The sequence below is a fragment of the Stylophora pistillata genome, chromosome 7 (genome assembly GCF_964205215.1).
Source record: "Stylophora pistillata chromosome 7, jaStyPist1.2, whole genome shotgun sequence".
NCBI classification, from domain to species: Eukaryota; Metazoa; Cnidaria; class Anthozoa; order Scleractinia; family Pocilloporidae; genus Stylophora; species Stylophora pistillata.
In genome coordinates this window covers 12,863,760-12,891,388 of record NC_142525.1, presented here as the reverse complement: position 1 = coordinate 12,891,388, position 27,629 = coordinate 12,863,760, and the positions used below count along the sequence as shown (strand labels likewise).

Genomic DNA, 27,629 nt, shown 5'->3' with positions numbered 1-27,629 from the left:
AATGGAGCTACTCTCTATCGTCACCCCTAAATTACGGTGTCATAAGATGCGATGGTACTGGCACAAACAACTACAAAAATATTTTTATTCCAGTTTCAAAAGACAATCACAATCTACCCTACAATACACTGGAGCAGCTAGTTGTGTTACCTACAATATTTCTAACTACGTACTTTAATTAAGATATCACACTTTTTTGTGGTACATTTCTTTTTCTTTTCCAAAAATACAATCAAGAAAAGAGATTTGCTGCAGCTTTGTTCATCGGCTAATACTATGGAAATTCAAGCTAATCTGTGTTTCAGTTATTCTTTCCAAATGAATTTAAAAATGGTCGAATTCCCACCAAGGTTAGAGATCGTATGTAAATGTTGCAGGATGCGAAGACTCTGCGATATAAGATATCTACCGCCTCCCGGTTAGCTCAATTAGTAGAGCTCCGGACTGTTGTGCGGGAGGTCGTGAGTTCAAATCCGGCCGGACCAACACTCAGGGTCTTTAAATAACTGAGAAGAAAGTGCTGCCTTTGTAATAATATCTGCAAATGGTTAGACTTTCTAGTCTTTTCGGATAGGGACGATAAATGGAGGTCCCGTCTCACAAGCCCTTGTATATAAAAAAAAAAAAAATGTGGGATGTTAAAGAACCCACACACTGTTCGAAAAGATTAGGGTACGTAGTGCCCGGTGCTGTGGTCTATCTTTGTGTAGTGTCTATCAAATTGATGGGGGGTACTGCGCCTTTGAATATTGTATAGAAAGGGCGCAATATGAATAAGGATTCATTCATTCATTCATGCCAAATAGTGCAAGACTCCTGTGGCTCCATATAACTGGCGTGGTCTTCAATCATCTGCAGTTTTAACGTGAATTTTTATGTTTCGTTTTCTTCCTCGTTGTAACAAATAAAATTACCCGAGGCGCGTGTTGGTTTGTCAAGTCACACGTGTGAAATCCAAACGGCTCGTCCTTTCTATGGTTCCACGCTACCACCCATAGAGCTTTTATTTTCCAAGGGTTCAGTTTCAGGCAGGAGATATCACCAAAGTTGTCCAGTAAAATAATTGTATTTTTTTAACGAGTTGTTGTCAGTAAGGGTGCTATCATTAGCGAACTGAACGTGTTTAAATTTAGCTCTTCACCTAAACTTTTTGCACTTGATTTTTTTTATCTTGTATGATATTTCCCGCTTACAGCTCTACTGCCAAAACTTGGGATAAAGGGCAACCTTGTCTTACTCCTCTTGACAGATAAACAAATTTGTACGGACGCTCTTCTTCAAGAATGAACTTTCTGTGTTCAAATAACAGACAGAAATCTAGCGTTGAAAAGATCCCCCGAAAACTAAGCCATGCAATTGTTCTTTGTTTTGTATGAATTCCCATCAGAAGCGGCCTTACTAAATGCGAGCTGAAGTAGCACATCCAGAATTTTCTGAAGCTTTGTTCCCTCAGGAATATCGCCACTTAGCCAATTTTTTTGTCAAATACATCTGCCTCTAATGACACCTGTTTGGTCAGGGTCATTAAACAGGCAGAGGGTTAATTATGGAGGCTCTGCGTTGCTTTGCTTTCAAACAGTTTGCTGGGTATACTTGGTTCCGTCATTAACGCAGTATTGAACGTTCACGTCAAATAACATAAGGAAAAGAGTACAGATCTCGTAGGGCCTCAAGGGTTTTCACTTTATCCTTTGCTCTACGAGGATTTATTCGGCAAGATCGTCAACAGTAATGTAAAGTAGATCGTTGTAATTATCTAAATCTAACAGCCCCTGTGAAAGAAAAAAAGAAAGGAAAAAAGTGTTTTCTATTTGAAGTCTTCTATGTTCTGATAAGCTTGCGATAAACCTCTTTTCACAATGACTGTTAATCCTATGTAAAAAGCATATTGGTGGTACAGTTAAATTCAAAAATAATCTAAATGAATTCAATATACAGGGATACAAAACTTTCATAATGAGGCTACAACCACTGAATTTGATGTCGTTAGATTCCAGCGTTCAAATTCTCGAGAAAAGAGATAATACATGTTCCCGGTTTTAAGAGTATTTCATGAAATCTACAATCTCCTTTCCAAGAACCGAACAGGATTTGGTGCTTGTGCGAGAACATCGGGTGGAATTCCGATCCGTCACTTTTATCTCAGAATTTTAGTTCAAGTAGCTTCGAAAGGTGGTAGTCTCACTCAAATATTTTTTACAGCATTAAACTACCTTAGAGTAATACCCTGTGAACTTGAAGTTGACGCTATTAGACGCATGTGTGTTTTAGACTCTGAGTAAACTCTAATAATCTACCTTGTGCTGGTTTTCGATTTCTTTCAGCTCGTTCCTCAAGTCCTCAAAAGATGGTCTCAAGTTAGGGTCGTCTTTCCAACAGTTTGTCATTATGTCATACCTGAAACAGAAAGACGTCGGGAATTAATAATCTCAACTAGGGCGTTGTAAGGTGTAAAATGCTGCAGTGGTTTTTCTTTTTTTTTCGAAATGTACTTTAGGAAAAATTAGTCCTTTCCTTAATGATCACAAAAGAAAAACTCGTGATTGTCGAATTATTCAAACAGGGCTGAATGAGAAAGCAAAACCGGTTTAATTTTGAGCTGCTAATGTGACTTGAACAAAACGAACTTATCCGAATAATTCTGTTGTGGGAAAAAAGCCTAAAAGAAAAATTAAAATAAAATTAAAGAAAAAAATTCATACAACTTATCATCCACGTGTTGTGGTTTAGGCATTTTGTATCCCCCTTCTAGCAATGTTAAAACTTGTCTTCCATCCATCTTTGGATACGGTGAACCACCTAAAATAGAGCAGTAGCAGTTAATTAACGCGATAACAACAAGTTTTAAGTCCAGTGATTATGATACTCTGAAATAGCTTTGCAGTTGCAATATTCACGAGAGAAAAAGGTGAATTGTTCATAGAATGATACACCCGCTTACTTCCTGACTACGTGTGAACACAAATGCTAAAACCGATAAAAATTACCCTTCCGTCGGCCTTGTAACTTACCAATCGTAAAAATCTCATACAGGACAACTCCATAGCTCCACCTGTAAAACAAACGGGTTTAATTTAGCGAAATTAGCATTATTTTCCTTAAAAGACAAAAAACACACAAAGCAAATTAAAACAATTTTGAAATCTGCGCCAAACTTTTGTAGGAAAAACAGAGTATACTAGTCCAGTGTGCTGATTCCGGGCCAGTACTCATAACTCAAAGCTACAACGTGTATTGCCACTCCTTATGAATGAAATGATTCTATGTCAATGAGATGTCATGATCAAAGTGTACGGAAAAGATCCAAACTTTTTTCAAAACCTGAAAACATTTCGTTCATTTCATTTATGTGGTCCCCTGTACTCACACATCACTTTTCGTGGTATATTTTCCATGCAGCAACGCTTCAAAAGCAGTCCATTTCACAGGGATACGTCCCTAAATAAAAAACACATGCATAAAGAGTTGGTTGGCAAAACTGAACAAAAGAGCAACAATGAAAGTCGTAGCTTTACCCATTACTATACTGATCACTAACCTCTGGATAAATGTAAGTTGACTTATTACAGCAGTGATTTGATATGTTGGGGAGCAGCCAAAAAAGCCAATGATGTACGAGAAACGTAAGAATATAGACCATTATAAAACCTCGCTAATTTCGTTAACAATGTCTGCTTGAAATCGTTTGGTACCTTTGACTTCATTTCATAAATGTTGTCCTCTTGGACATCCCTCGCCATGCCAAAATCTGTTACTTTGCACGTTTCCCCATCTCCAACTAACACATTACGAGCTGCAAGGTCACGATGGATAATCTACAACAAATAAAAACAAATCATTGATGTTGAAACAAATTTAGAGAGTCTAGGAAAATTTAATAAAACACATTCCAAACTTAAGTTTCATCAACTGAATATGAGGTTTCTGCGTACTGGTATGGATGACAAATATGACATTCCATCGGCGACTTGCCACGCAAACTTCGTCAGCTGCCTGGAAGTCAGATTTGTTTTTGGTTTGATATCTGGGTCTTTGTAGTAAGTGTCGTTTAATCCACGGCTCTTTCTCAGGTAACCCAATAGATCTCCATATGGAACATATTCAATCAACACCATCAGTGGCCCTATTGCAAGATATAGGTATCATCATTTCATTCAAGACATACAAGGTACTTTATGATGTCTGGAAACAACGTCCAGATTTCAGTAAATCAACAACCCTACCTGGTAATTGAAGGTAAGTAAGTAATCATAGCTGAGAGTCGAAAGGAAGCGGCGCAAACCACAGATAACGTAAGAACAAGAGCAAATTCGCTCCTAGTCTTCAAACAAAAATTTGAAATCTTAAGCATAGTAAGCATGAAAATATCTCTCTAGTGAGATAGCAAGAAACCCACTCGAAAATAGTTTTATGGCTAGTAAGGTACACTTTTCTTTATTTACCAGATATCGTGACACATCCCAGAAGTTTAATGACATGAGGATGAGGTTCAAGGTGCTTCATCAATTCAAGTTCGGAAAATAACTCCTTCCCCTCTGATTCCGAAGTGTTATCTGTAAGATGATCACCCAGAAGCTGTTACCTTCACAAGCTAATAAATGCAACTGAGCCGAAATAAGTAGCATACGTCCCATTTTACGGCGTGCTCAAGGTAGCTCAATGTCAAGCATGTTATTCAAAATCATAAGGTCAGAAGTTAGATCATGATTTCCTTTAAATCATCTCTGGAAAATTCAATTTTTATGGAGCTCTTATAAGGCACAGTAAGACTGACTTAGCTGGACACACAATCCTGCTGCCATAATGCTTAGTTTACATGTATTATCACATTTAAAATATATTGCACCAACGCAATTATCATAGCAAAACTCAAAACCCCTTCACAATTCATCTAGTTTAGGCTTTCAGCAAATGCTATGATAAGCGGCGTACACTTAGGTAAAGCCTTTACTTTTTCATTCCTATTGAGGTTCAAACTCGATAAATGAGGGGTGTTTCATAATTGCCAATGATTTTACTTTAGATGAAAAAAAACCTACCTGTAAGTAAGCTCCTGTCAGGGGGATTTCTGATTATTTTATAGGAAGGTTTTACTGCTTTGATTTAACAAGGGTGGACACCAGCTGATCATAAACGTTCCAGTTTCAAGTTGAGGCCACACGAGAGGCTTTTTACGTCTCGATTGCACTGTCTTTTTATAGTGATCATATTACCGAGGTCACGTATTCTTGACTACTCATTATAAGTTAATTGCAACACTTAACTAACCATGGTCCTACTATTTCAGGCGGGGAGATCGAGCTTTCCTTGCTACTTTCAGGCTGACTGTGCAGACGTTTTTGAAGCTACCTTTGCGCTATCTTAGGAAATTTAAAGAAATTCATATGCTTATTTAGATTTCTTGATACCTTTCAACATCTTAACAGCCACAACTGTCGTCTTTAGTCCTCCATGGAGGCCTTTGACTGTTGCCTTGGCAACTTGACCAAAAGCACCTTTGCCAACGACCTTTTCTATCGTCACGTGGTCTGCAGGAATCTCCCAATAGCGTGAAGATGAGTTCAGAGAAGCGTATTCATTGACTGGCTCGGCGGGTTGTGGACAGTTTCCCTGCCGTGCATCGTGAAGGGAGGGTGACCGAGTCTTCTCATCCAATGCCATGTAATTCTGGCTTTGAGAGGGATCCACCATTTCGAGCTCAGTCTTTAAAACAATACCAATCGTGATCAGAAACCCCTGCTACGTACATATAGAAGGTTACCTGACCTCTTGCAACAAAATGACTTCTTTTCTACACTTATAGCATTTAAACTTACTATGAGTCAAAATTTCAAGTATTCCGCGTTTATTTTTTGTACACTTGCCATGCAAAAGTATCTAGATAATAATTAAAATCACTGTAGTTTCATTGTCTATTAGTGCGCAGTTCATCATGTCATCGGAAACAAAGTTTGTATGAAACTCTCAATTACTTCAGCTGTGTTTTGGTGCATCAGTCTCACTTTGCAGCTGTGGTGACAATAGCGCATTTCTAGTTCTTTCTACATATTGAAGAGGAATATTAAAAAAGGATGCTCCAAAGCTTCTAGCGGAGTGTTTCGTAACTCAGACAGGAAATTATTGAAATAAAAATCATCTTTATCTGTAAAAGTAGCCACTCACATTATCATGTCCTTTTTCTTCCGTTGTTTCTCCATTCGTCCTAAAATGATTAAAAGTAACTTCCTTTTATTATTTTAACTTTCAGAGAAAGTTTTTATATTTTTGGCGATATTCAAATTCAGTGGATAAAACACGAGGAAGATTTGGTAAAACAACAAAACAAAAACAAAAAGAATTAACACTGGAATTGAGCACATCTCAGGGAACTGCACCAATATCAGTCATTAAACGGTTACTGACGGCTTGTCATATTTTGCACTAATTCATTGGCCCAAAGAAGCCAGGTTTAATAAATATCAAGAAATTGACATTCTGTTCCTAGCAATGAGCGGAGCAACTCGGAAAAAAATGATAATTCGATCTGCATAATTACTTTCCTAAAGATACAAAAAATATACTAACAGTGTATCTGCATAACACACACGTAAAGGCCAATATGGTAGTTTTAAAGTCTTTCAGTCGAGGATACTCTCTGATACTGACTCTTAAATGGAGCTCTAGCCCTGACCGTAACTACCGTATATTAATCCATGTGAGACAGACAAATGTAGAGTTGCATAACATATATACTGGTAACACAAAAAGTCAATGGACGGTAATCTCACCGTTCTCTTTTTGCTACCCCTGAAGAGATAAATAAAAAAATAAAACATAAGACTAAAAGGAGGAAAGTAATTAACAAACGGTTAACACCACAGGGTACACTCAAGAAGCTAGAGTCGCTCTCGACTATCACCTCCAGTGACTGTTACGCTTCTTTCGTGCTTACCAACCTCCCAAGCGCATCCATAACTCAATAGTGCATGCTGTTAGCATTTGTTTTATAACATAAAAAAAATTTCCTACGAAACATTTGTTTACATGGAAAGTTTGCTCATGTCAGCAGTGTACATCCATGAGCAATAGCAGACAGTGAGTTCACCAATCAGAGAGAGCGCTTTACGCGATTTATGTTAGAAAAAATTGTAAAGGAAAGATACGAATAAATTCATTCAGAGGCAAAAACAAAATCTTCTCTTCTGAAGTTCATCTATACAACGATTTTTTTTCAAGTCTACTGTGATAATTAAATTTAAAAAAATGATAAAGAAACGTTTTAGATGAGAACACGTTCGCTACGGTTTAGACTTGTGCGTCATATACGCAAAAGAGGACTTGTCTACCTGGCCTCATCTCAACGTGAGGAGGCATGAAGGGTCCGTTTTGCATGCCATGTAACTGTCTCAAAATATTTAAACCTCCTTTGTGTTTAAAGTGCTACTGAAGCGAAAATCAATCCACTGTAAAAAACGATTCATTATTACTTCGACTCCTATTTAATCAGATAAAACGTTTTTAAGCCCTGAAAACATTTTCTTCATTTTATTTTTGGAGCGCGAACACAGACAAGTTGCTGAAAAAAGTGCGTCCGGGCGATTTCCTAATTAGTTATGCATGTGACATCACACGGTTGACACATCGAGCGCGGGGTAAAGTGCAGCTCATACATTTCACAATGGCAAAGCACAGTGGAAAGACTTGTGCGGCCGGTGTTTCCTGAGGCATCAGTTGTACGAACAATTTTTATCCTCCAAATGTTTCTTTGCATTTATTCCCTAAAAATAAGAAAGTAAGGGATCAATAGGTAAAGTTTGTGAATGCCAGATTGGAAACCTTCATCGCACAGCACATTGTGCTCCTTGCACTTTCACGAGAGCTGTTTTACAAGGCTAAAATTAAGTAGATTGTTGCCAGGAAAAACTAGCGAAGAGAACAGCATGAGCTCTGAAGAGAGTGTAAGCACGAAGCCCAGAGAAAAACGAGTTTCAAAAATGGTATCAGTTCCAACTATCCAATGCGCTATCTCCAGTGATCGAACAAAGCGCTCGTGAGAGGAGAAGATCGCAAGCGGTAAGTGTGGAATGCATTCTTTCTTTGTTCTAATAATTTTCATAAGTTAACGTCGTCTTCGACAGTTTCGTTGCCAGTTAAGAAGAGAGATAACGAAAAATCCTTGAGATAATAATTACGATTGACTTCGTATTTTAATCCAAGTTACCAACAAGGGTTTTCGGTGTTGGATGCTCATATTAAGTTTGTTTACGTGCGATTTAATGGCTACTTAATGACATCAAAAATTGTCCAGCGAGGACCAAACCAGCTTCCTAGAAGGGTTCCATTTAACCTTGAATCAGTTTCATCCTAAGATGATATGTTTCTAATAACTTGGCTCATACTGCATGTGGACTCATATTATATCAAAAACAAAAATAGTATCACCAAAAGCTGGAGATGCCTGTCATCTCCTAAACTATGGTGACATTCCTTTAGGGAAATCCTTACCCTCCTTTCAAATTGTCAGTTTAAAATTTGTGTTCAGAGCCAAAATAAAATCTAACTGCTTTGATTTACTCTTGCATCAAAATTTCTGTTATAGTCCATGATGTAGCTTTGTGTGTTTTTAGGCACATCTTAACTAGCCTACATTTTAATGAGAACTTTCTGAGGGAGCCCCAAAGGACAAAGGATGGAAAGGAGTGCTTGTTAGTAACATACCCGAAGTACAAGTTTAAAGAAGAAGTTGTACGAGAAATAACAGTATCTCCCACTTACAGTAAGTGTAACGATATGCAGCAGCCACAGTTTGCAGTTAATGCCAGAGGATACTGATACAAAGAATACACTAGCTTTCAAAAGTATTTTCTACTTCTCACACGGCCAAAACTATGAATATCATGCTTTTTAGGTCGTGAACATGAATTTTAATCCTTTGTTTTCCTCTTGTTTTTCCCAGAATATGTGGACAAGGTTAGGGAACTGGTGTTTTGCATGTCCCTTGTGGAAAGGGATGCAATCTTTTCTAAGTATAAGGCAGGTATTCCCGCACCTTTGAGCTCGAAGTTCACGGACAGGCGATGTAGAGCAGAGGCTATAGAGAATTACAACAAGAGAAAGCAGACAGAAACAGCTCTATACCCTTCAGGTGAGATTTTTTGAAGTTGAGTACATAATCATACATTGTATCATTCAAGCCCTACCCATCAAACTATGGTCAATATTTTGTTTCTGGATGTTTGCCTAAGTAGGGGTTGGCAAGCTCTGGTATGTAGTTCAACGGGGCTGTCACTAAAATTTCAAGTTGCAGGATAAATACAACAATTATGCGGAGAATCAAACGGCTTGGAGTTTCCTTTGGCTCTATTAATTTTCTTTTTCTCCGATACAAGTAGCCAGAGGCCAACTTCATACTGTAGAAGCCTGGAGGAATCCCAGGCTCCTGCCTCTTAAATACAACCCTGAATCTGGAAGGCGTTAATATTGCACCATCTACCAAAAGAACACTATATCAACAAGAAATTTTTTTTTTCTACATTAAATAAACATATTCTATTTGCAGCTCAAACTCTGAGTGAATCTCAGGCATCAAGCACCCATGCTAACCAACAGCCTGCCACGAAGAAAAGAAAAACACCTACATGTAGAAAGTGCAAGCTGCCAATGAAAAACCATGCAAGAGGAGGCTGTTCTGGTGCTAGTACCACCTAAAACACATATGCCAGTCGAAGAACATACAGACATTGTGATTGGATATCAAAAAAAAACTTTAGTAAATAAATTTTGTTTGTGTTTATCATGGCCAAATGTTGAGACTAAAACATAAATTGTACTATAATTACACTTGTAAATAAGTAAGTAAGGAGTATAAGTATATTTACACTTGTAAACAAGTAAGTAAGGAGTATAAGTATATTTACACTTGTAAATAAGTAAGTAAGTAAGTAAGGAGGCAGTGTGGCCGAGTGGTTAGAGTGTCGGACTCGTAATCCGCCGATCCCGGGTTCGAGTCCCACCCTGACCACTAAATTTGTTTCACGATCGCCCCGTGTTCAGATCCTTGGCCACGCTTGTAAATAGCCAACTAATTGCCTCCGGCCGGTTGGGGTTCTTAATGATGTTATGTTCAATTTAGACCATTTGTTTCATTTGTTTGCAAGGACCACAATGGAAACTACTAGTTCATCAGTAATTGTGTAATCCTATAAAAAGACTTTTTTTTTTGTCACAACAGATACATGTATTAAGAAATGTTAACTGTAACAAGGATACAGGGATCTTGCATGTGGTATGTAGCATTGGAAAATAAAAGATCAACAACTTGAACGCACGGAAGTCATGACTTTTTTAAAATGTGGTGGCTCCTGAAAGAGCCGTTGTTGTACAGAGTTTTTACTTTGTTGCTTATTTTTGCCTTTGCTCTGCAGTGATGTAACCTCTGGTGGAGGCAGTGTGATACTTCTGCCTAATTCTATTGTATAATTATACAGGCAGGAAGTGGTTTAGTGTTTGTTCCAACCAAGGGGCCCAAATATCCATAGCACAAAAATCGATATGCAGTGCCACGACAGGTCCTAAGAAAGAAGAAAAGTTTAAATTTTTTATGAGTTATAGCACTTGGAGTTGTATTTTTAACAAACCAGTGTCATCTCCTCCTCCCCTCTACCAAAAGCATAAAAAAAATAATAACATTGAGTGAAGTTGAGACAATTGATGTTAGAGTGATCAACAAAATATTGTTTCAGGTTGTCCTTTTAATCTTTTCAAAACAATTTTACAACTGAAATTATTGCTTAGATATTGCCAATAATATCCGAGCATTATTGCTGTTAAGATGAAGTCGGTCTTAGTCGAATCACACAGAAAACATTTTGCAGCAACCTAACTTGTAAGCTATTTTTATGTACTCGAGTAAGTGAGCCTCATCCACATTCGGTCGATGCTCTTGACGGAAATGAGGCGAAGTTTCATTAACATTAGAAAGCCCACTTACTCCTTTTTCGCATTTAGAGTTCCTCTGGTTGGAAACTTGTAAGCCTGGCCATTCTTGTCCTTCATCAGAGGGCAAACCTGCTCAAGTACTGTGGTGTTTGTCGGAGCGTCGAAGCCTGGATGGTCGAGCACGCAATTACCTTCGATGCGTTCAAGGTCAGTTTTGCCATGACTGCCATGACTTCCTTACAGCAACGAAACTCCAAGGCATTCCACAGAAGTTCTGTATCGCAGTTGTTGCAACGACACCGGAATTTAGAATAAGGTAAACATGAGGAAAGACTGATAAGCGCGAGCTCGAGACAACTTAGTATTATGCAAACACACTCGCGTGGACCAAAACAAACGAAGAGAAGGTGCAATGTCAAAGTTTCGCTTTAAGTTTTCACCTACCATTTATCTACGGTTATTTGATTCTCGGACCTAGACTCCAATATCGCCGGAGTCAAACCATCTTCGTCTTCTTCATCTGGTTCTTCATAGCCTTCAGGTGCTTGAGGCTCGAATCGGTATGTCTCCTCGAGTCCGCCAACCACTCTGAAATCTCTCTCGTTTCCGCTTTCTCCTGCCTCCGAAACATTCCTAGAACTCGAGTTGGAGTCCGAATCGTCAGAACTGGACATTATATAAGACATAGTGGCAGGCTAAGATGTATTTGCCGAATTGAAGTCACCAAGAACTCGAAGATTTAAAGATTTACTGTGGATTACAGCGTGTCAAACGTGTGACGTCACTGGTGTTGTCAACCGCTGGGAGCCTTGAGGGCTCAGAATTCGCAAAATAGACGCACTTAAGAAGTGCTCTTTGAGCTCCGATCTGAGAAATTTTTGGACCATTATACGTTTTTAATTTTTTAGAACCACTTTTCTATGATTGAAAAACCTTTTTCATTTTAAAAAGGGTATTCATGAAATTCACTTCCGTAGCACTTTAAACGAAGCTATATAAACACTTATACAATCCGTAGTTGCTTAAAGGGAAAGTAGGGTCCAGAAAAAGTTTACTAGTATCAAAAGTTCGTTACTTGCATCGTCCAAACTGGCTATTCGGTTTAGCTAAAGCGTTTTAGCTGCGAACGATTACGTTCTATATATCGGCTATTTCAAATTGAAAACCGCCACCTTAATAATGACGCAGTGAATAGTCAAGCATGCTCTTCTAAATCCCTACTGAGTTGGGAGAGCGCCACTGATTAAATTCTCGACTTGGATTCAAATCCAGGCGAGAGGGTGTAATAGATCCATTTATGTTTCAAACGAAACATGGTTCGTTTTCAGGGGAAGACTATACAATTGTTGAGGAGATAAAGAGAGAAAGTCAGGAAAATGAGTTTCAAGAAGAAATGTCGACCCGCTCAGTCGCTTACGTCTTGGAAATTGCGAATGGTTCTCTTGCGGTAACTGAGAATGTATGATCCTAAATATTAAATACAGTAGGAGACTGACTCAAAATGAAAGGCGAAGGTTTTTTTCCTCCGAAAAATCCTGGTTCTGGAGTTATGTCAATAGTAATTATTTTACTAAAGAAGTCCTCGACGGATTCATTTCAATTTGCTACCTCGGTATGAAACAAATTATTCTTACATTTTCAGGAAACCAAGCTTCGTTATATAACTGAACACGAGCCATTTAGACCTAAAAATAGCCCCATTTGGCATGCAACAAGTTGGAACTGATAGGCTTGACGATTATTCTTCAAGTGCGTTAACACCGACAAAATTGATTTGATACATTCAGTTTCCAAAATCAATGCAGACAAAAGGCAAAAGTTAATTGTTAAGAATTAAATTATTTTGTTTCAGTTTTTACCTTTACTACACCGCCAGCAAACAGCCCGCACAAACATGATTGCAGCAAATACAAATTATCCTTCGCTAAGTAGGTTTCCACATTTCACTTTATCATATCGATTCAACGCAGTAGAAATAATGAAACAATATTTTGTGTCTTCTAACCAACCAACTACTTGACGTACATTCGCAGAGCTGTTGCTTTCAAAGGGTATCGAAAGTTTCATTTCAGCTCTATTTACACTGCAGAGGTAACTTCTTATGTGATTAAGCACTGTAGGACTGATGCGACTTTCTGTGGCGCGCCGTAAATAACGAAACTATGCTTCTCACAAGTCGCGACATTTCAAACACTTTGGAATGAAAAATATTGCGGTGAAGCTAACTTTAGGAAATGAGGTGAAAAACACCAATCGCAACTTAATGCCATTTTACTTCTTTGTTTTTTCGTGGAAGTATGCGATCGGCGAGATAAAGAAAATCTACCTGGTGGACTCACAGCAGAAATAGGAAGGCGACTGAGAATTTACCACACGTAGCGTATCACCATTTCGAGCTCCAATTTATTCGCCTCCAATAAAATGGTTCTAAAAACTTATAGAATAAATCAATTAAATTTGGGTTGAAAAGAATGAGGTAAACAAAACTTTCAGTTCGAGACAAAATTCAACAAGGACAACTTTCATGCCTATGATGTTTCGCTGGAAGGCTTCGTTTTGGCAGTTCTGCCGGTTTTGCAGGGTTTGCCAAGGCTACCTCGCGGGTTGTTTTTGACACTTAAATTTTCTTTGATATTTCACTTTCAGTTACCCTGTGGAGGCTTCTACCTTTTCCTTTTGAATTTTAGTGGGCATTTTGACATTCAGCCACAAGAAAGCTCACCATCGTTCCAAAAATAGAAATTGTTCCCACAAAGGTCAAACGGGTCAAGAAGGACAGAGTCGCCCAAAGTTTGACTAATGCTACATCATAACTGATGTCATATCCAAGATGGCTTGTTTCCAACGACGAAAGTTATAAAATAGGGCAACTTCAAAGCGCTCTCGTTGGTAATGCAAGGCAAAGGTTATTTTCGAACTCCAATGGAAATAGTCTTCTAAACGAGATAAACTTTTTTTCCAGACAGTACTTTTCCTTTATTGTTACAATACATTTTTCGAGCCACAAATTTTGCATTTACAGAACTCTTACCATTGAAATTCTTACGACACCTACCAGACTTCCATTTGAATAAAACGAATATTCCAATGGGGACAGCCAGTGCGGTAACTGATCCTAGCACTGCACCAACAATAAACCATACGGTACCTAGTAACCATGAGAAGAACGACCTATGAAATACATTTCTCCATAAACTAAATGTAGGCATTCCTTCGTTGAATTACGATTGTTTTTTTTGAATTAATACAGCTTTCTTTTTCAACTCAAATTGATTGCCCCAAACATCAATGCTAAGAATGAGAAACAGACCACAGGCAGTGCAATGAAGGAACAATCACTTACGTACTCTTTTAAGATGTTTTAAAGAACATTAGAATTATGGGTCAACAACAACGCATCAAAGTACTCAGTAGACATACAATGCACTATTGGTGTTCACTTTTTAAAATACCCTTGTTTCTTCACAGCTAGAGGTTCCATTTTTAACTTTCAAGCCGTGCATAAACAGTATATAATTACTGGTAGTCACCATATCAGCGCTCGACTATTGTTCCATTTTCCCTCTGAGAGAATCAAAAGCAGAGTGAGGAGTAATCTACGATGGATCTTGATTTAACATGTCTAGAAATGTTTTTTTTTTCTTTTTTTTTCTTAATTTTTCTTAATTTTTTTTCAATTTCTGCCGAAATACGAACAACTCCTTATCAGTACTTTACCGAGTTCGTGTAAGGGTCTAAGTTGAGAACGCACCACTCACCCACCAAAGGTGTTACCCTGCGAGCTTGTTTTCATCATTCGCGTAACAAGATGGCCATTTCTTCTCTCGCCGGAAGATTTTAACGAATTAGGGAGAGGTTTGCAGGGGGCTTAACCATATCATTACTAGTGCAAGACACCTTGGACTCAAACTTACGGCGAAGAAACACTAGTGGCAAAGGGATGAAAATGACCGCGGGCTAGCATGCTCAGATCAAAAGATAAAAAAAAAAATTCGGACAACTTACTATCAGAGGGGCTGCCGGGTGACATGGTAAATGTGCATGCGGCAGTAGTTGTTGTTTCAAAATCAAACCGAGATCTCTTCCCTTTTATAGCACTCACACTGAAGCTTCCAAGCTTCCCGCCCTTGGTAGCATTGCAAAGTGCTGCAATAGTATCTTTCTCTCTTGTTTTGGAATTAAATGTAAGCCCCAGGTCAACAGCTATACCTTCACACCTTTAAAAGGACACAAGATGAGGGTTAGAATATAATGGAGTGCAAAGTAAAATCGATAAGCAGTGCAGAAACCTGATGTTGTTTATGAAGTCCAGGCTTTGGTAACCATAAGGTTTACCACCAAAAACCACCGTCATCTATAAAATAAACAGGGCATTGTAATTGAACATCAGACCTAAATAGTTGGTTGAATTGCATGTTGGTTGAAAGACCAACATTCATGCAATAAGATAAACGTACAGTGTATGATTTTTTACTGAAGAAAATTACTTATGGTAACTTGCAGTTGGTTATTTCTTTTAAAAACCACATTATAGCTACTTGCAGAGGCTTACTTGGAATTTTTTTAATCACATTGAATGTGAAATGCATAATTCAAAGTTATTAGAAAGGTTACTTTTAATCTGAGTGACATCGGCCTCTACTTCCTTTTGGTAGCTATACCTTTCATCATAGTTAAAAGGAAACAACAACAATAACAACCTAGAAATTGCATGATGTTCATTCCTGTTATGTAGTGAGTTAGTAGACAAGCTTTAAGAGATGAAATTAAACAACTAAAGGTAAGTAAATTAAATACTGTTGTGATCAAAATAGTTACCAGTTCTTTGAGTCTCGTCGATAACGAGGATTGGTCTTCATATTTTCCATCAGTACAACTTTCACTGGTGATGACAATGGTTACATTAATCACATTTCCTCCAATGACTGCAGGTAAATTAGAAGACAACAGTTAAACTGAATCCTTACCTGTCTTTGAAGCCATGCTAGAAACAGTATCCTAACATGTGCCGGGATCTTTTGGGAGCAGGGCAACACAGTTGACCCCCTGAAAGGTTTTGTATGCATTCAAAGTATGGTTTGCCATGCGTCATTTTCATCATGATGATGATGCACGTAGATTTGTCGATATTTTGATGGGTTTTTGTTCATACAATAAATTTACATTTCATTTTCCGTGAAAATAAATACCATTTCCATAAGTGCAATGGCCTGGACTAACAGGCCTGATCTGCTCTCACTGTGTGGCTTAAAACTCTTCAGAGTTATCCAAAACAGGTTTTTCATGAGGTGTGATCTCAAAATACTGGGTTTCAATATCATTTGAGAGGCCTGCTCGTATTTTCAAAACGACTTCGAAGTTTCGTTTGCCGGAAAAATCTATTACTTGCATTCTTAAGCTTCCTGGGTATTTTCTTATGCGTAAAGCTGAAACGTCATGATGGAAAAAAATTAACCACATTCTTCCCAAGGCGGGTGGACTTCCCGTTTAACCCAGATAATAATAACGATTAAAAAAAGACGAAAAATATGATTAATTATGTCAACTAAGTTGAATTGTGAATTGGCCACCGTAAAGAGTTACAAAGCTGATGTTTCGAGTGCTAGTCCTTTGCTTTGATGAAGGGCAGTTTCAACTTAGTTTATATAAATTACCTTGTTACCCCCATCGAAGCAGTTCCCCAGTTTCTTTAGAAACCTACCCCCCAACAAAAAAACTGTACTTGATTATGTATATCAGGATTCATTTGGTAATTAACAATGTTCCACTTACAAACGCTGGCCTTTTTTGTATCACCACTAAAATTGTTGGCCACTCTGCAGGTATAGTCGGCATCTTCAAAGACTTGTGAAATATACAGATTGTTGTTGTCACAAACTAGTTCCGTGCCACATGGAGTCCAAGAATAAGTTGGCGGGGGGTTTCCTTCTGCTTCACAGTCAAGATTTAAATTTTCTCGATAGCCAACAAAATACTCAGTTTGAAAATTAACAATCTTGACAGGATCTGTAATTGTAATGGAAATGCCTTAATGAAATAAATGTATAACCACACGTACATGATACGTTCGTAGTAGACAATTACAACAGAATCAACATATCATCAGGCTTATTTAACCACTTTTCCCACTATCGAACCATTAAGAAATTAAATTTGAAACAAAGGTGACAATGCCACTTCGACAACCACGTAGATAAGCATCACTTTCCTACTAGCAGCTTTACTGTACGAGCATGCAGTATATTTGACAATGGAAAAAGTTGAAATAATTGAAATAGCTCGTACATCTGGTGAACTTGAAATCTGTTTTAAAGTTACCTTTAAGTTGACTTTTAAATCGCCATCCATATTTATCAGTTGAATAGTCATTGGCAAACATTAAATCCCACCTTTAGATCCAATACCCCATTTATTTCCTGATGTTCGTGATACTAAACACTTTTTTATCATGTTGACTCATAAGACATAGACTGATGTATTGGTGAACACAGACAATAAAGACACACAAAGATCGATTTTAGACGCTTCATACGGAGCGTCATTGTCCAAAGTTAATTGAACGTATTTGGAAATTGAAAATAGTTGTTGCTGTAGTCACAATTAAACAATTCGTAAGTATCTTATTCATAAATGAAGCAAATCTGTGAAAGGGGTGTGAACGTTTTCTTAGGCTGAGGACGCCTCGCAAGTTCTACTTGCATTAAAAACTAGTCCCAAAGAGCATAGTTGGATGACAATTTTCTACAGCTAAGGTACGTGTGTCTCTCTAAAAGTAAGCGATACTAAGTACTTACATATGACTTGCACTTGAATACGGCGTATCCAAACGACACCATTGGGAGCAAATAAGTGACAGCTAAATTCTCCATTAGCCTTATCGTCAGCAGCAGTCACATTAGAGATGAACAGAGAAGCACTTTGCGGAGTCGCCGTTAAACTGAACCGATCCTTAAATCTAGCATCAACTTCACCCTCCTGTCCGTTTGATTGAAAGTTGGTTATGCCAGTACGGTTGAATCTTATGATACCATAATGTAAACCAGGTGTCACACTGTAGTTCCATTTTAGCGTGGCAGTAGACCCTTCGTAAACCTGTACAGTGCCAGCGGGGAGCACTTCTAATGGATCCGATGTTGTCACAACCGGAGAAGGTTCGTACCATGTAACTCTTCTGCCATCTGCTGGCCGGTGAAGAATTTAAACCGCAGTTAAAACAAAGGAATATTTGTACAGGGTGTCTAACTAACAAAAGCGAAATTTTCATGCTTAACCAGTTAATCCTAGGACATGCAAGGAAGGGCTGGGTGTATGAAGACGATTTGTTCGGGGTAACTGTCCCCTTAAATTGCTGTAAATTTGGCGAAAATCAGCTCATAGATTGGGGGAGATATTAAATGTCAAGTGACGTGCGTTTCAAGCCTATAAGAGGAAAAGAGAGGTAGAGAAACTTATCATCTTATTTTCTATTTTCCTATGGTAGAAAAGCTGTAAAAAAAGAACACACACACACACACACATAGAAGTAGGCAATTTTGGATGGCGTCACTGGCCCCCCAGCAGCGTCAAATGTATACCACAATATTCACATTATATCGCCGACGTCATAACAGGCTGAATATCTGAAGTAAAAAAAAACTTCAAAATGTCACCAAGAAGCGAAAACAGGGGAAAGGGGGATTCCAACCACCTCTCCCTTGTACCAGGGTGGGGGAATGAGATTGCATTTACGTCCAGCCTACTTGCCGTTGACTATCTTTAAAGTAAACTTAACTACAAGTTATGGCGCCCTTGCGAATTCGTAAGTAAATTAGGCAGTAAAAACAGCAGAATTTTAAAATAGGACGTCACCTGTGAGATGAGGCAACACGAAAATCCATACAGATAGAAAATTCAAATGAAAAACCTTGTTTAAATCGTGTTTGGTGGCCATGCATTAGCTTATTACGAACACCTTGCTGTTGATAAACGGTAACACGCAAGAAAATGTTTGCATAACAAGACACCAGGCTTACACGAGGAGTGACTGGTTAATATATGACGATTCAAAATTAAATCAATGAGCAACGTCATGCAGGATTTCGTCATATCCCGTACGTAAGATATGTATGTATTTTGCTTGCCGTTCACACTCTTAGACGCAAATAGTACTTTGTAAAAAACTGAGAAAACAGCATATAACCATTTTGTTCAAACTCTCTGATCAAGTCTATGTGAAAAACCCGATGTCACCGATCCGAGATAATAATTCAATTAATAAGATTTGATGCTATGTGTTAATGAATAGTGCTTCTTGAAAAACTCTTTTCCTATTTATAGAACTTATTATGTTGTTACAAAGGGGCCGGAATTCTATTTTGGGGATGAGGATGTGATTCAATATTAAGCCTTTTTCTAGACCTATTAGATCAAAACTCAAGAAAATTTTAACTATAGGAAAGAAATTATCTTTGCTATGTACTACTATATGAAAAAGCTTCTAAGACCTTTAAATACAACAGTCGATTCAATTCCCTTGATATCAAAACTGCTGAATAAGATTATGATATTGTTGAGTTTAAAGAAAGGGTAAATTGGTTCATATCAAGTGACACTGCTTTCGTCTGCATATCGGTAAAGATTTTAAACCGTCGTTAAAACTGAACAAACCTTTAAACATCATTCGTTTATTCAACAACGGCAAGTTCTCTGAGATTAAGTTTTAAGAGCCACTAACCGTAAATATCGAGAATCCGCTGACAGCTGCAACATTTCGTAATTAATTTTTTTTTTCTTAAGGACCCTTTTAATGAACCTTTTTCCAAAATCATATCCAAAAGTTCTTGGACGCTTTTTTTTTCCCCCGAAACTTTGAAAAGTTCAAAATACGCCTAGATGACTGTCCTCCCTCCATCCCCATAAATCAGTGAAAATTATGCAACTTCGGCAACTTCGTATGCTGCAACGCGATGCAATCACGAATTTAGATTTTCTGTGCTAGCAGATGGTTCTTTAATCTGTTGGAAATGTAAACTTACTGTAAGTTAAGTCTTAATATTGACCTGTTGAAAAAGAGTACTTCGCGTCTTTTTCGCAGAGGTAAATTAAAAGTCAACTTCAGCGGCCTATAAAGAGGTCTAAAGGCTGATAGTTTCTAAAGAAACTGTTTGGTGCTGCGTCTGTGGGGGTAACGAAATAATTTCAATATATCAAAAAAGTTGAAATAGTAAATTGGCCACCGTTACTATTATGAAAGCTGACGTTTCGAGCGTCAGCCCTTCGTCAGAGCGAAAGACGAAGGGCTCACGCTCGAAACGTCAGCTTTTATAATCGTAAAGGTGGTCAATTTACCGTTTCAACTTTGTTGATATATTGAAATTATAAGGAGGTCTGCCATATATACTTACAAGTCATAATATACATCATCTCAAAGCTTTATCCTTGCATTTTAATTCCTCCAATTCCCTATCTTGACCCGCCATACGCGGCGCGTCCAGGCAAGAGTTGCGGCTATTTTGTCACAAATGCCATGCGAACCGCTGAACAACTTTCACTTTAAAGGCCTTCGAAAAGGTCTGGAATGGTGTATTTACAAATCAAAATATACAACATCTTAGAGACTATAGCCATTGAAAAACATCAAATTCCACTACTGGATTCAACTTAACACTCTTTTATCATGTTGACTCATATGACATAAACTGATATTTTGGTGCACACAAACAACAAAGACACACAAAGATAGAATTCCAGACGCTTCACACGCAGCTTCGTTGTCCAAAGTTAATTGCACGTATTTGAAGATTAAAAATAGATTTTGTTGTAGTCACAATTAAAGAAATCGTAAATTTCTTATTCATATATAAAGAAAATCTGTGAAAGGGGTGTGAACGTTTTCTTAGGCTGAGGACGTCTCGCAAGTTCTACTTGCATTGAAACTAGTCCCAGAGAGCATAGTTGGATGACAATTTTCTACAGCTAAGGTGTGCCTCTCTAAAAGTAAGCGATACCAAGTACTTACATAGGACTTGAACTTGAATACGGCGTATCCAAACGACACCATTGGGATCAACTAAGTGACAGCTAAATTCTCCATTAGCCTTATCGTCAGCAGCAGTCACATTAGAGATGAACAGAGAAGCACTTTGCGGAGTCGCCGTTAAACTGAACCGATCCTTAAATCTAGCATCAACTTCACCCTCTTGTCCGTTTGATTGAAAGTTGGTTATGCCAGTACGGTTGAATCTTATGATACCATACTGTAAAGCAGGTGTCACACTGTAGTTCCATTTTAGCGTGGCAGTAGACCCTTCGTAAACCTTTACAGTGCCAGCGGGGAGCACTTCTAATGGATCCGATGTTGTCACAACTGGAAAAGGTTCGTACCATGTAACTCTTCTGCCATCTGCTGGCCGGTGAAGAATTTAAACCGCAGTTAAAACAAGGGAATATTTGTACATGGTGTCTAACTAACAAAAGCGAAATTTTCATGCTTAACCAGTTAATCCTAGGACATGCAAGGAAGGGCTGGGTGTATGAAGACGATTTGTTCGGGGTAACTGTCCCCTTAAGTTGCTATAAATTTGGCGAGAATCAGCTCATAGATTGGGGAGATATTAAATGTCAAGTGACGTGCGTTTCAAGCCTTTAAGGGGAAAAGAGAGGTAGAGAAACTTATCATCTTATTTTCTATTTTCCTATGGTAGAAAAGCTGTAAAAAAAGAACACACACACACACACACACACATAGAAGTGCGCAATTTTGGATGGCGTCACTGGCCCCCCAGCAGCGTCAAATGTATACCACAATATTCACATTATATCGCCGACGTCATAACAGGCTGAATATCTGAGGTAAAAAAAAATTTTAAAATGTCGTCAAGAAGCGAAAACAGGGGAAAGGGGGATTCCAACCACCTCTCCCTTGTACCAGGGTGGGGGAATGAGATTGCATTTACGTCCAGCCTACTTGCCGTTGACTATCTTTAAAGTAAACTTAACTACAAGTGTGAGTTCGTAAATAAATTAGGAAGTAAAAACAGCAGAATTTTAAAATAGGACGTCACCTGTGAGATGAGGCAACACAAAATTCCATACAGATAGAAAATTCAAATGAAAAACCTTGTTAAAATCGTGTTTGGTGGCCATGCATTAGCTTATTACGAACACCTTGCTGTTCATAAACTGTAACACGCAAGAAAATGTTTGCATGACAAGACACCAAGCTTACACGAGGAGTGACTGGTTAATATATGACGATTCAAAATTAAATCAATGAGCAACGTCATGCAGGATTTCGTCATATCCCGTACGTAAGATATGTTAGTATTTTGCTTGCCGTTCACACTCTTAGACGTAAATAGTACTTTGTAAAAAACTGAGAAAACAGCATATAACCATCTTGTTCAAACTCTCTGATCAAGTCTATGTGATAAACCCGATGTGACCGATCCGAGATAATAATTCAGTTGATAAGATTTGATGCTCTGTGGTAATGAATAGCGCTTCTTTAAAAACTGTTTTCCTATTTATAGAATTTGTTATGTTGTTACAAACGGGTCGGAATTCTATTTTGGGGATGAGGAAGTGATTCAATATTAAGCCTTTTTCTAGACCTATTAGATCAAAACTCAAGAAAATTTTAACTATAGGAAAGAAATTATCTTTGCTATGTACTACTATATGAAAAAGTTTGTAAGACCTTCAAATACAACAGTCAATTCAATTCCCTTGATATCAAAACTGCTGAAAAAGATTATGATATTGTTGAGTTTAAAGAAAGGGTAAATTGGTTCATATCAAGTGACACTGCTTTCGTCTGCATATCGGTAAAGATTTTAAACCGCCGTTAAAACTGAACAAACCTTTAATTCAACAACGGCAAGCTCTCTGGGATTAAGTTTTAAGAGCTAATAACCGTAAATATCGAGAATCCTCTGACAGCTGCAACATTTCGAAATTATTATTTTTTTTTCTGAAGGACCCTTTTAATGAACCTTTTTCCAAAATCATATCAAAAAGTTCTTCCACGCTTTTTTTTCCCCGAAATATCGAAAAGTTCAAAATACGCCTAGATGACTGACCTCCCTCCACCCCCATAAATCAGTGAAAATTATGCAACTTCGAATGCTGCAACGCGATGCAATCATGCATTTAGATTTTCTGTGCTAGCAGATGGTTCTTTAATCTATTGGAAATGTAAACTTACTGTTAGTTAAGTCTTAATATTGACTTGTTGAAAAAGAGTACTTCGCGTCTTTTTCGCAGAGGTAAATTAAAAGACAACTTCAGCGGCCTATAAAGAGGTCTAAAGGCTGATAGTTTCTAAAGAAACTGTTTGGTGCTGCGTCTGTGGGGGTAACGAAATAATTTCAATATATCAACAAAGTTGAAATAGTAAATTGGCCACCATTACTATTATGAAAGCTGACGTTTCGAGCGTCAGCCCTTCGTCGGAGCGAAAGACGAAGGGCTCACGCTCGAAACGTCAGCTTTTATAATCATAACGGTGGCCAATTTACCATTTCAACTTTGTTGATATATTGGAATTATAAAGAGGTCTGCCATATATACTTGCAAGTCATAATATACATAGTCTCAAAGCTTTATCCTTGCATTTTAGTTCCTCCAATTCCCTACCTTGACCCGCCATACGCGGCGCGTCCAGGCAAGAGTTGCGGCTATTTTGTCACAAATGCCATGCGAAACGCTGAACAACTTTCACTTTAAAGGCCTTCGAAAAGGTCTGGAATGATGTATTTACAAATCAAAATATACAACATCTTAGAGACTATAGTCATTGAAAAACATCGAATTCCACTTCTGGATTCAACTTAACACTCTTTTATCATGTTGACTCATGAGACATAAACTGATATACTGGTGCACACAGACAACAAAGACACACAAAGATAGAATTCCAGACGCTTCACACGCACCTTCACTGTCCAAAGTTAATTGCACGTATTTGAAGATTGAAAATAGATTTTGCTGTAGTCACAATTAAAGAAATCGTAAATTTCTTATTCATATCTAAAGCAAATCTGTGAAAGGGGTGTGAACGTTTTCTTAGGCTGAGGACGTCTCGCAAGTTCTACTTGCATTGAAACTAGTCCCAGAGAGCATAGTTGGACGAAAATTTTCTACAGCTAAGGTGTGCCTCTCTAAAAGTAAGCGATACCAAGTACTTACATATGACTTGCACTTGAATACGGCGTATCCAAACAACCCCATTGGGAGCAACTAAGTGACAGCTAAATTCTCCATAAGCCTTATCGTCAGCAGCAGTCACATTAGAAATCAACAGAGAAGCACTTTGTGGAGTCGCCGTTAAACTGAACCGATCCTTAAATCTAGCATCGACTTCACCCTCTTGTCCGTTTGATCGGAAGTTGGTTATGCCAATACGGTTGAATCTTATGATACCATAAAGTAAACGAGGCGTAACACTGTAGTTCCATTTCAGCATGGCAGGAGACCCTTCATAAGCCTGTACAGTGCCAGTGGGGAGCACTTCTAATGGATCCGATGTTGTCACAACCGGAGTAGGTTCGTACCATATAACACTTCTGCCATCTGCTTGCCGATGAATAATTTAAACCGCAGTTAAAACAAAGGAATATTTGTACAGGGTGTCTAATTAACAAGAGCGAAATTTTTATGTTTAATTAGTTAATCCTAGGACATACAAGGAAGGGCGGGGTGTATGAAGACGATTTGTTCGGGGTAACTGTCACCTTAGGTTGCTCTAAATTTGGCGAAAATCAGCTCATAGATTGGGGAGATATTAAATGACAAGTGAAGTGCGTTTCAAGCCTTTAAGGTGAAAAGAGAGGTAGAGAAACCTGTCATCTTATTTTCTATTTTCGTATGGTAGAAAAGCTCTAAAGAAAAACATATAAAAGTGCGCAGTTTGGATGGTGTCACTGGCCCCCAGCAGCGTCAAATGTATCCTATAATATTCACATTATATCGCCGACGTTATAACAGGCTAAATATTTGAGGTAAAAAAACTTCAAGATGTCCTCAAGAAGCGAAAACAGGGGAAAGGGGGATTCCAACCACCTCTCCCTTGTACCAGGGTGGGGGGTTGAGATTAGATTTACGTCCAGCCTACTTGCCGTTGACTATCGTTAAAGGCCCATTTCCATCTGAGATCCTTTGCAGTCGTTTGTTTTTGTTTCGGAATCGCGCTATTGTTAAATGGCAAACTCTGATAGTCGTTCACAAACACTATTAAAAAGAAAAACAAGGATTTGGTGAAGAACACAGTAAACAAATTTGCAGCTAAATATCTCAGACTGAAAAATCATAAATCGAGTCTGTGTATAAAACTTGTACAAGCTTACTTGATGTTGAAGGAAATTGTTCGCCTTTAACACTAAATAAAATATGAACAAATAACCAATATGGGCCAAAACGGATTTAGTTTACGCATTTCAATTATAGAATAATGACTTGTACAAATGAGATCGCTTACATACATATCTCAGGAATTCAAGTAAAAATCAGTCAAATAATTATTCTCACCTCCAAAAAATATCCCCGGAGTCTCTAGTTCCATAGTACGAACAATGCAATAACATTTGTGAAAAAGCACTGTCTGTAGTGTTACCGAAACCCACGGATGTTTTCCTTGCCCTCCATAAATCATACACAGACTCTCGAAGTCGAATAACCTTTGCCGAGCCGGGCAGACTCGGCCTTCCTCTAGACCGCTTCTTCGGCGGCATCAAATTTTCAAATGACGTTTTTCACCGTCATACATGTAAGAATTAAAAACTATTTACTGATGTGGATACTACGATAGTTTGTTGTTCGCACATGATTCAGGATGTAACTTTGAAAGCCCTAATTAGTACGTAAGATGGAAGAAGATATCAAAGCGATTTCGCAACCACGAGGAAAATAGCGTATTTTTCATACATAAAAAAAAAGACCCCGCCGCGCAGGGCATCTCGGTTGGAAATGGCCCTTTAAAGTAGGCTTAACTGCAAGTTAGGGCGCCCATGCGAGTTCGCAAATAAATTAGGCAGTAAAAACAGCAGAATTTTAAAGTAGGACGCCACCTGTGAGACGAGGCAACACAAAAATCCATACCGAAAGAAAATTCAAATGAAAAACCTTGTTAAAATCGTGTTTGATGGCCATGCATGAGCGTATTACGAACACCTTGCTGTTGATAAACTGTAACACGCAAGGAAGTGTTTGCATAACAAGACACCAGGCTTACACAAGGAGTGACTGGTTAATATATGACGATTCAAAATTAAATCCGTGAGCAGCATCATGCAGGATTTCGTCATATCCCGATTCGAAAAAAATTTAGTTATAAGCAAGAGATTATCTCTTCTATATACTGCTAAATGAAATATCTTGTAAGACCTTCAAATACAACGGTCAATTAATTTTCCTAGATGTGAAAACGGCTGAAAAGGATTACGATATTCTTGAGTTTGAAGAAAGGGCAAATTGCTTCATCACTGCCTTCGTCTGCATATCGGTGAAGATATTAAACTGTCGTTAAACCTGAAGAAATCTTTAAATATCATTCGTCTATCCATCAAGGGCAAGTCTTGTGAGATCAGCATTTAAAGATTCTGTAGACCGTTGCCTTGTAGGGCAGCCTGCTTGATGTTCACGTTAAAAGAGAAACTAACTCAGAGGAGCTACAGCGCCTAAGCCACTTCATGATACAAATACGCGGTAAAAAACACGCAGATTTTTGGAATAACACGTCACCTGTGAGTTGAAGTATCACTAAAATCCATCCACTGATAAAGTTCCAGCAAAGAAATTTGTTAGAATTGCGCTTGATGGCCATATATGAACTCCAATAAGAGCTTCAAGCTATTGATGAAGGATCAAAAGACGCTGAACCAGCACAATAAGTTAGTGGAAACAGATATCGTGAATATTTCAACTCAAATAAGAACTTCACGCTTTTGTTGAACGCTAAAAATAATAACTGAACCAACACGAGAATTGATAGATTAGTTAAAACAGTATAACAACATCGACAGCGCATTCGATGTTGGAATATTCTTGCTCACAACAATGGAATACATCTAATCTACACTGACCAATATGACTAAAAAGATAAGATAAAAAAAGCAATATCTCTAAATGTCACAAATACTGTAGCAGGATTACTAATGTGATAGGGAAGCTAAAGTATTAATTACTGTCAGTACTAACTCCAGAAGAGATGAAATCAAAGCTTTGCGATAGGAAAAACTGATCACAGTCAATGTGATTATATGAAAATCTTATTAGTGTTCAATGCTAGAAAAAAAAAAAAAAAACTCAACCAACATGACAAATGATAGGTTAATGAAAACAATAACAACTTCGACAGCACATTTGTTTGCTAGAATATTTTTGCGCAAACCAATAAAATACGGCCAATATACATTGGCCATTACGAATATAAAAGATAAAAAAAAAAAAAACTACATCTAAATGTCATAAGTACTGTGCCGGGATTGCTCATGTAACATAGGCGGTAACATATTAGTTTCTGTACTAACTCCCCAAGAAATGAAATAAAAGCTTTGCGATAGAGAAAAGCTGATGACTGTGAATACATTAAAATCGTATATGTGAAGTGTGGGTAAAGAAGTGATTATCAAAGCGATCATCGCAGTAACGAACACTTCTGTAGCAGTAGTGAAATGAGACCTGAAATAAGATCTGAAAAATTTTGGAAATCTAAAACAAAGACCGGTTTAAAGCGG

General features: G+C 38.0%; 1 protein-coding gene across 5 annotated transcripts; it reads right to left on the bottom strand.

The window, feature by feature from the left end:
• Positions 1 to 71: 71 nt before the first annotated feature.
• On the bottom strand, positions 72 to 27,022 carry LOC111340993 (fibroblast growth factor receptor 1-A). Of its 5 annotated transcripts, XM_088727633.1 has the most exons (20): positions 25,242 to 27,022; positions 24,085 to 25,125; positions 20,915 to 21,298; positions 17,712 to 18,095; positions 16,690 to 16,923; positions 15,736 to 15,842; positions 15,207 to 15,271; positions 14,923 to 15,134; positions 13,949 to 14,065; positions 6,768 to 6,786; positions 6,163 to 6,202; positions 5,409 to 5,703; positions 4,443 to 4,553; positions 3,933 to 4,123; positions 3,693 to 3,815; positions 3,368 to 3,438; positions 3,012 to 3,052; positions 2,703 to 2,799; positions 2,298 to 2,397; positions 72 to 1,772 (listed from the first exon to the last, which is right to left on the bottom strand). In XM_088727633.1, exons 2-20 carry the CDS (start codon positions 24,359 to 24,361, stop codon positions 1,707 to 1,709), a joined length of 2,934 nt encoding a protein of 977 aa, XP_088583759.1. In that variant the 5' UTR covers positions 24,362 to 25,125; positions 25,242 to 27,022; the 3' UTR covers positions 72 to 1,706. The 5 variants fall into 5 exon arrangements, with proteins under 5 accessions (XP_088583759.1, XP_088583758.1, XP_088583760.1 ...); XM_088727632.1 differs by having other exon boundaries at positions 24,085 to 27,022; XM_088727634.1 differs by having other exon boundaries at positions 13,973 to 14,065; positions 24,085 to 27,020.
• Positions 27,023 to 27,629: the final 607 nt, after the last annotated feature.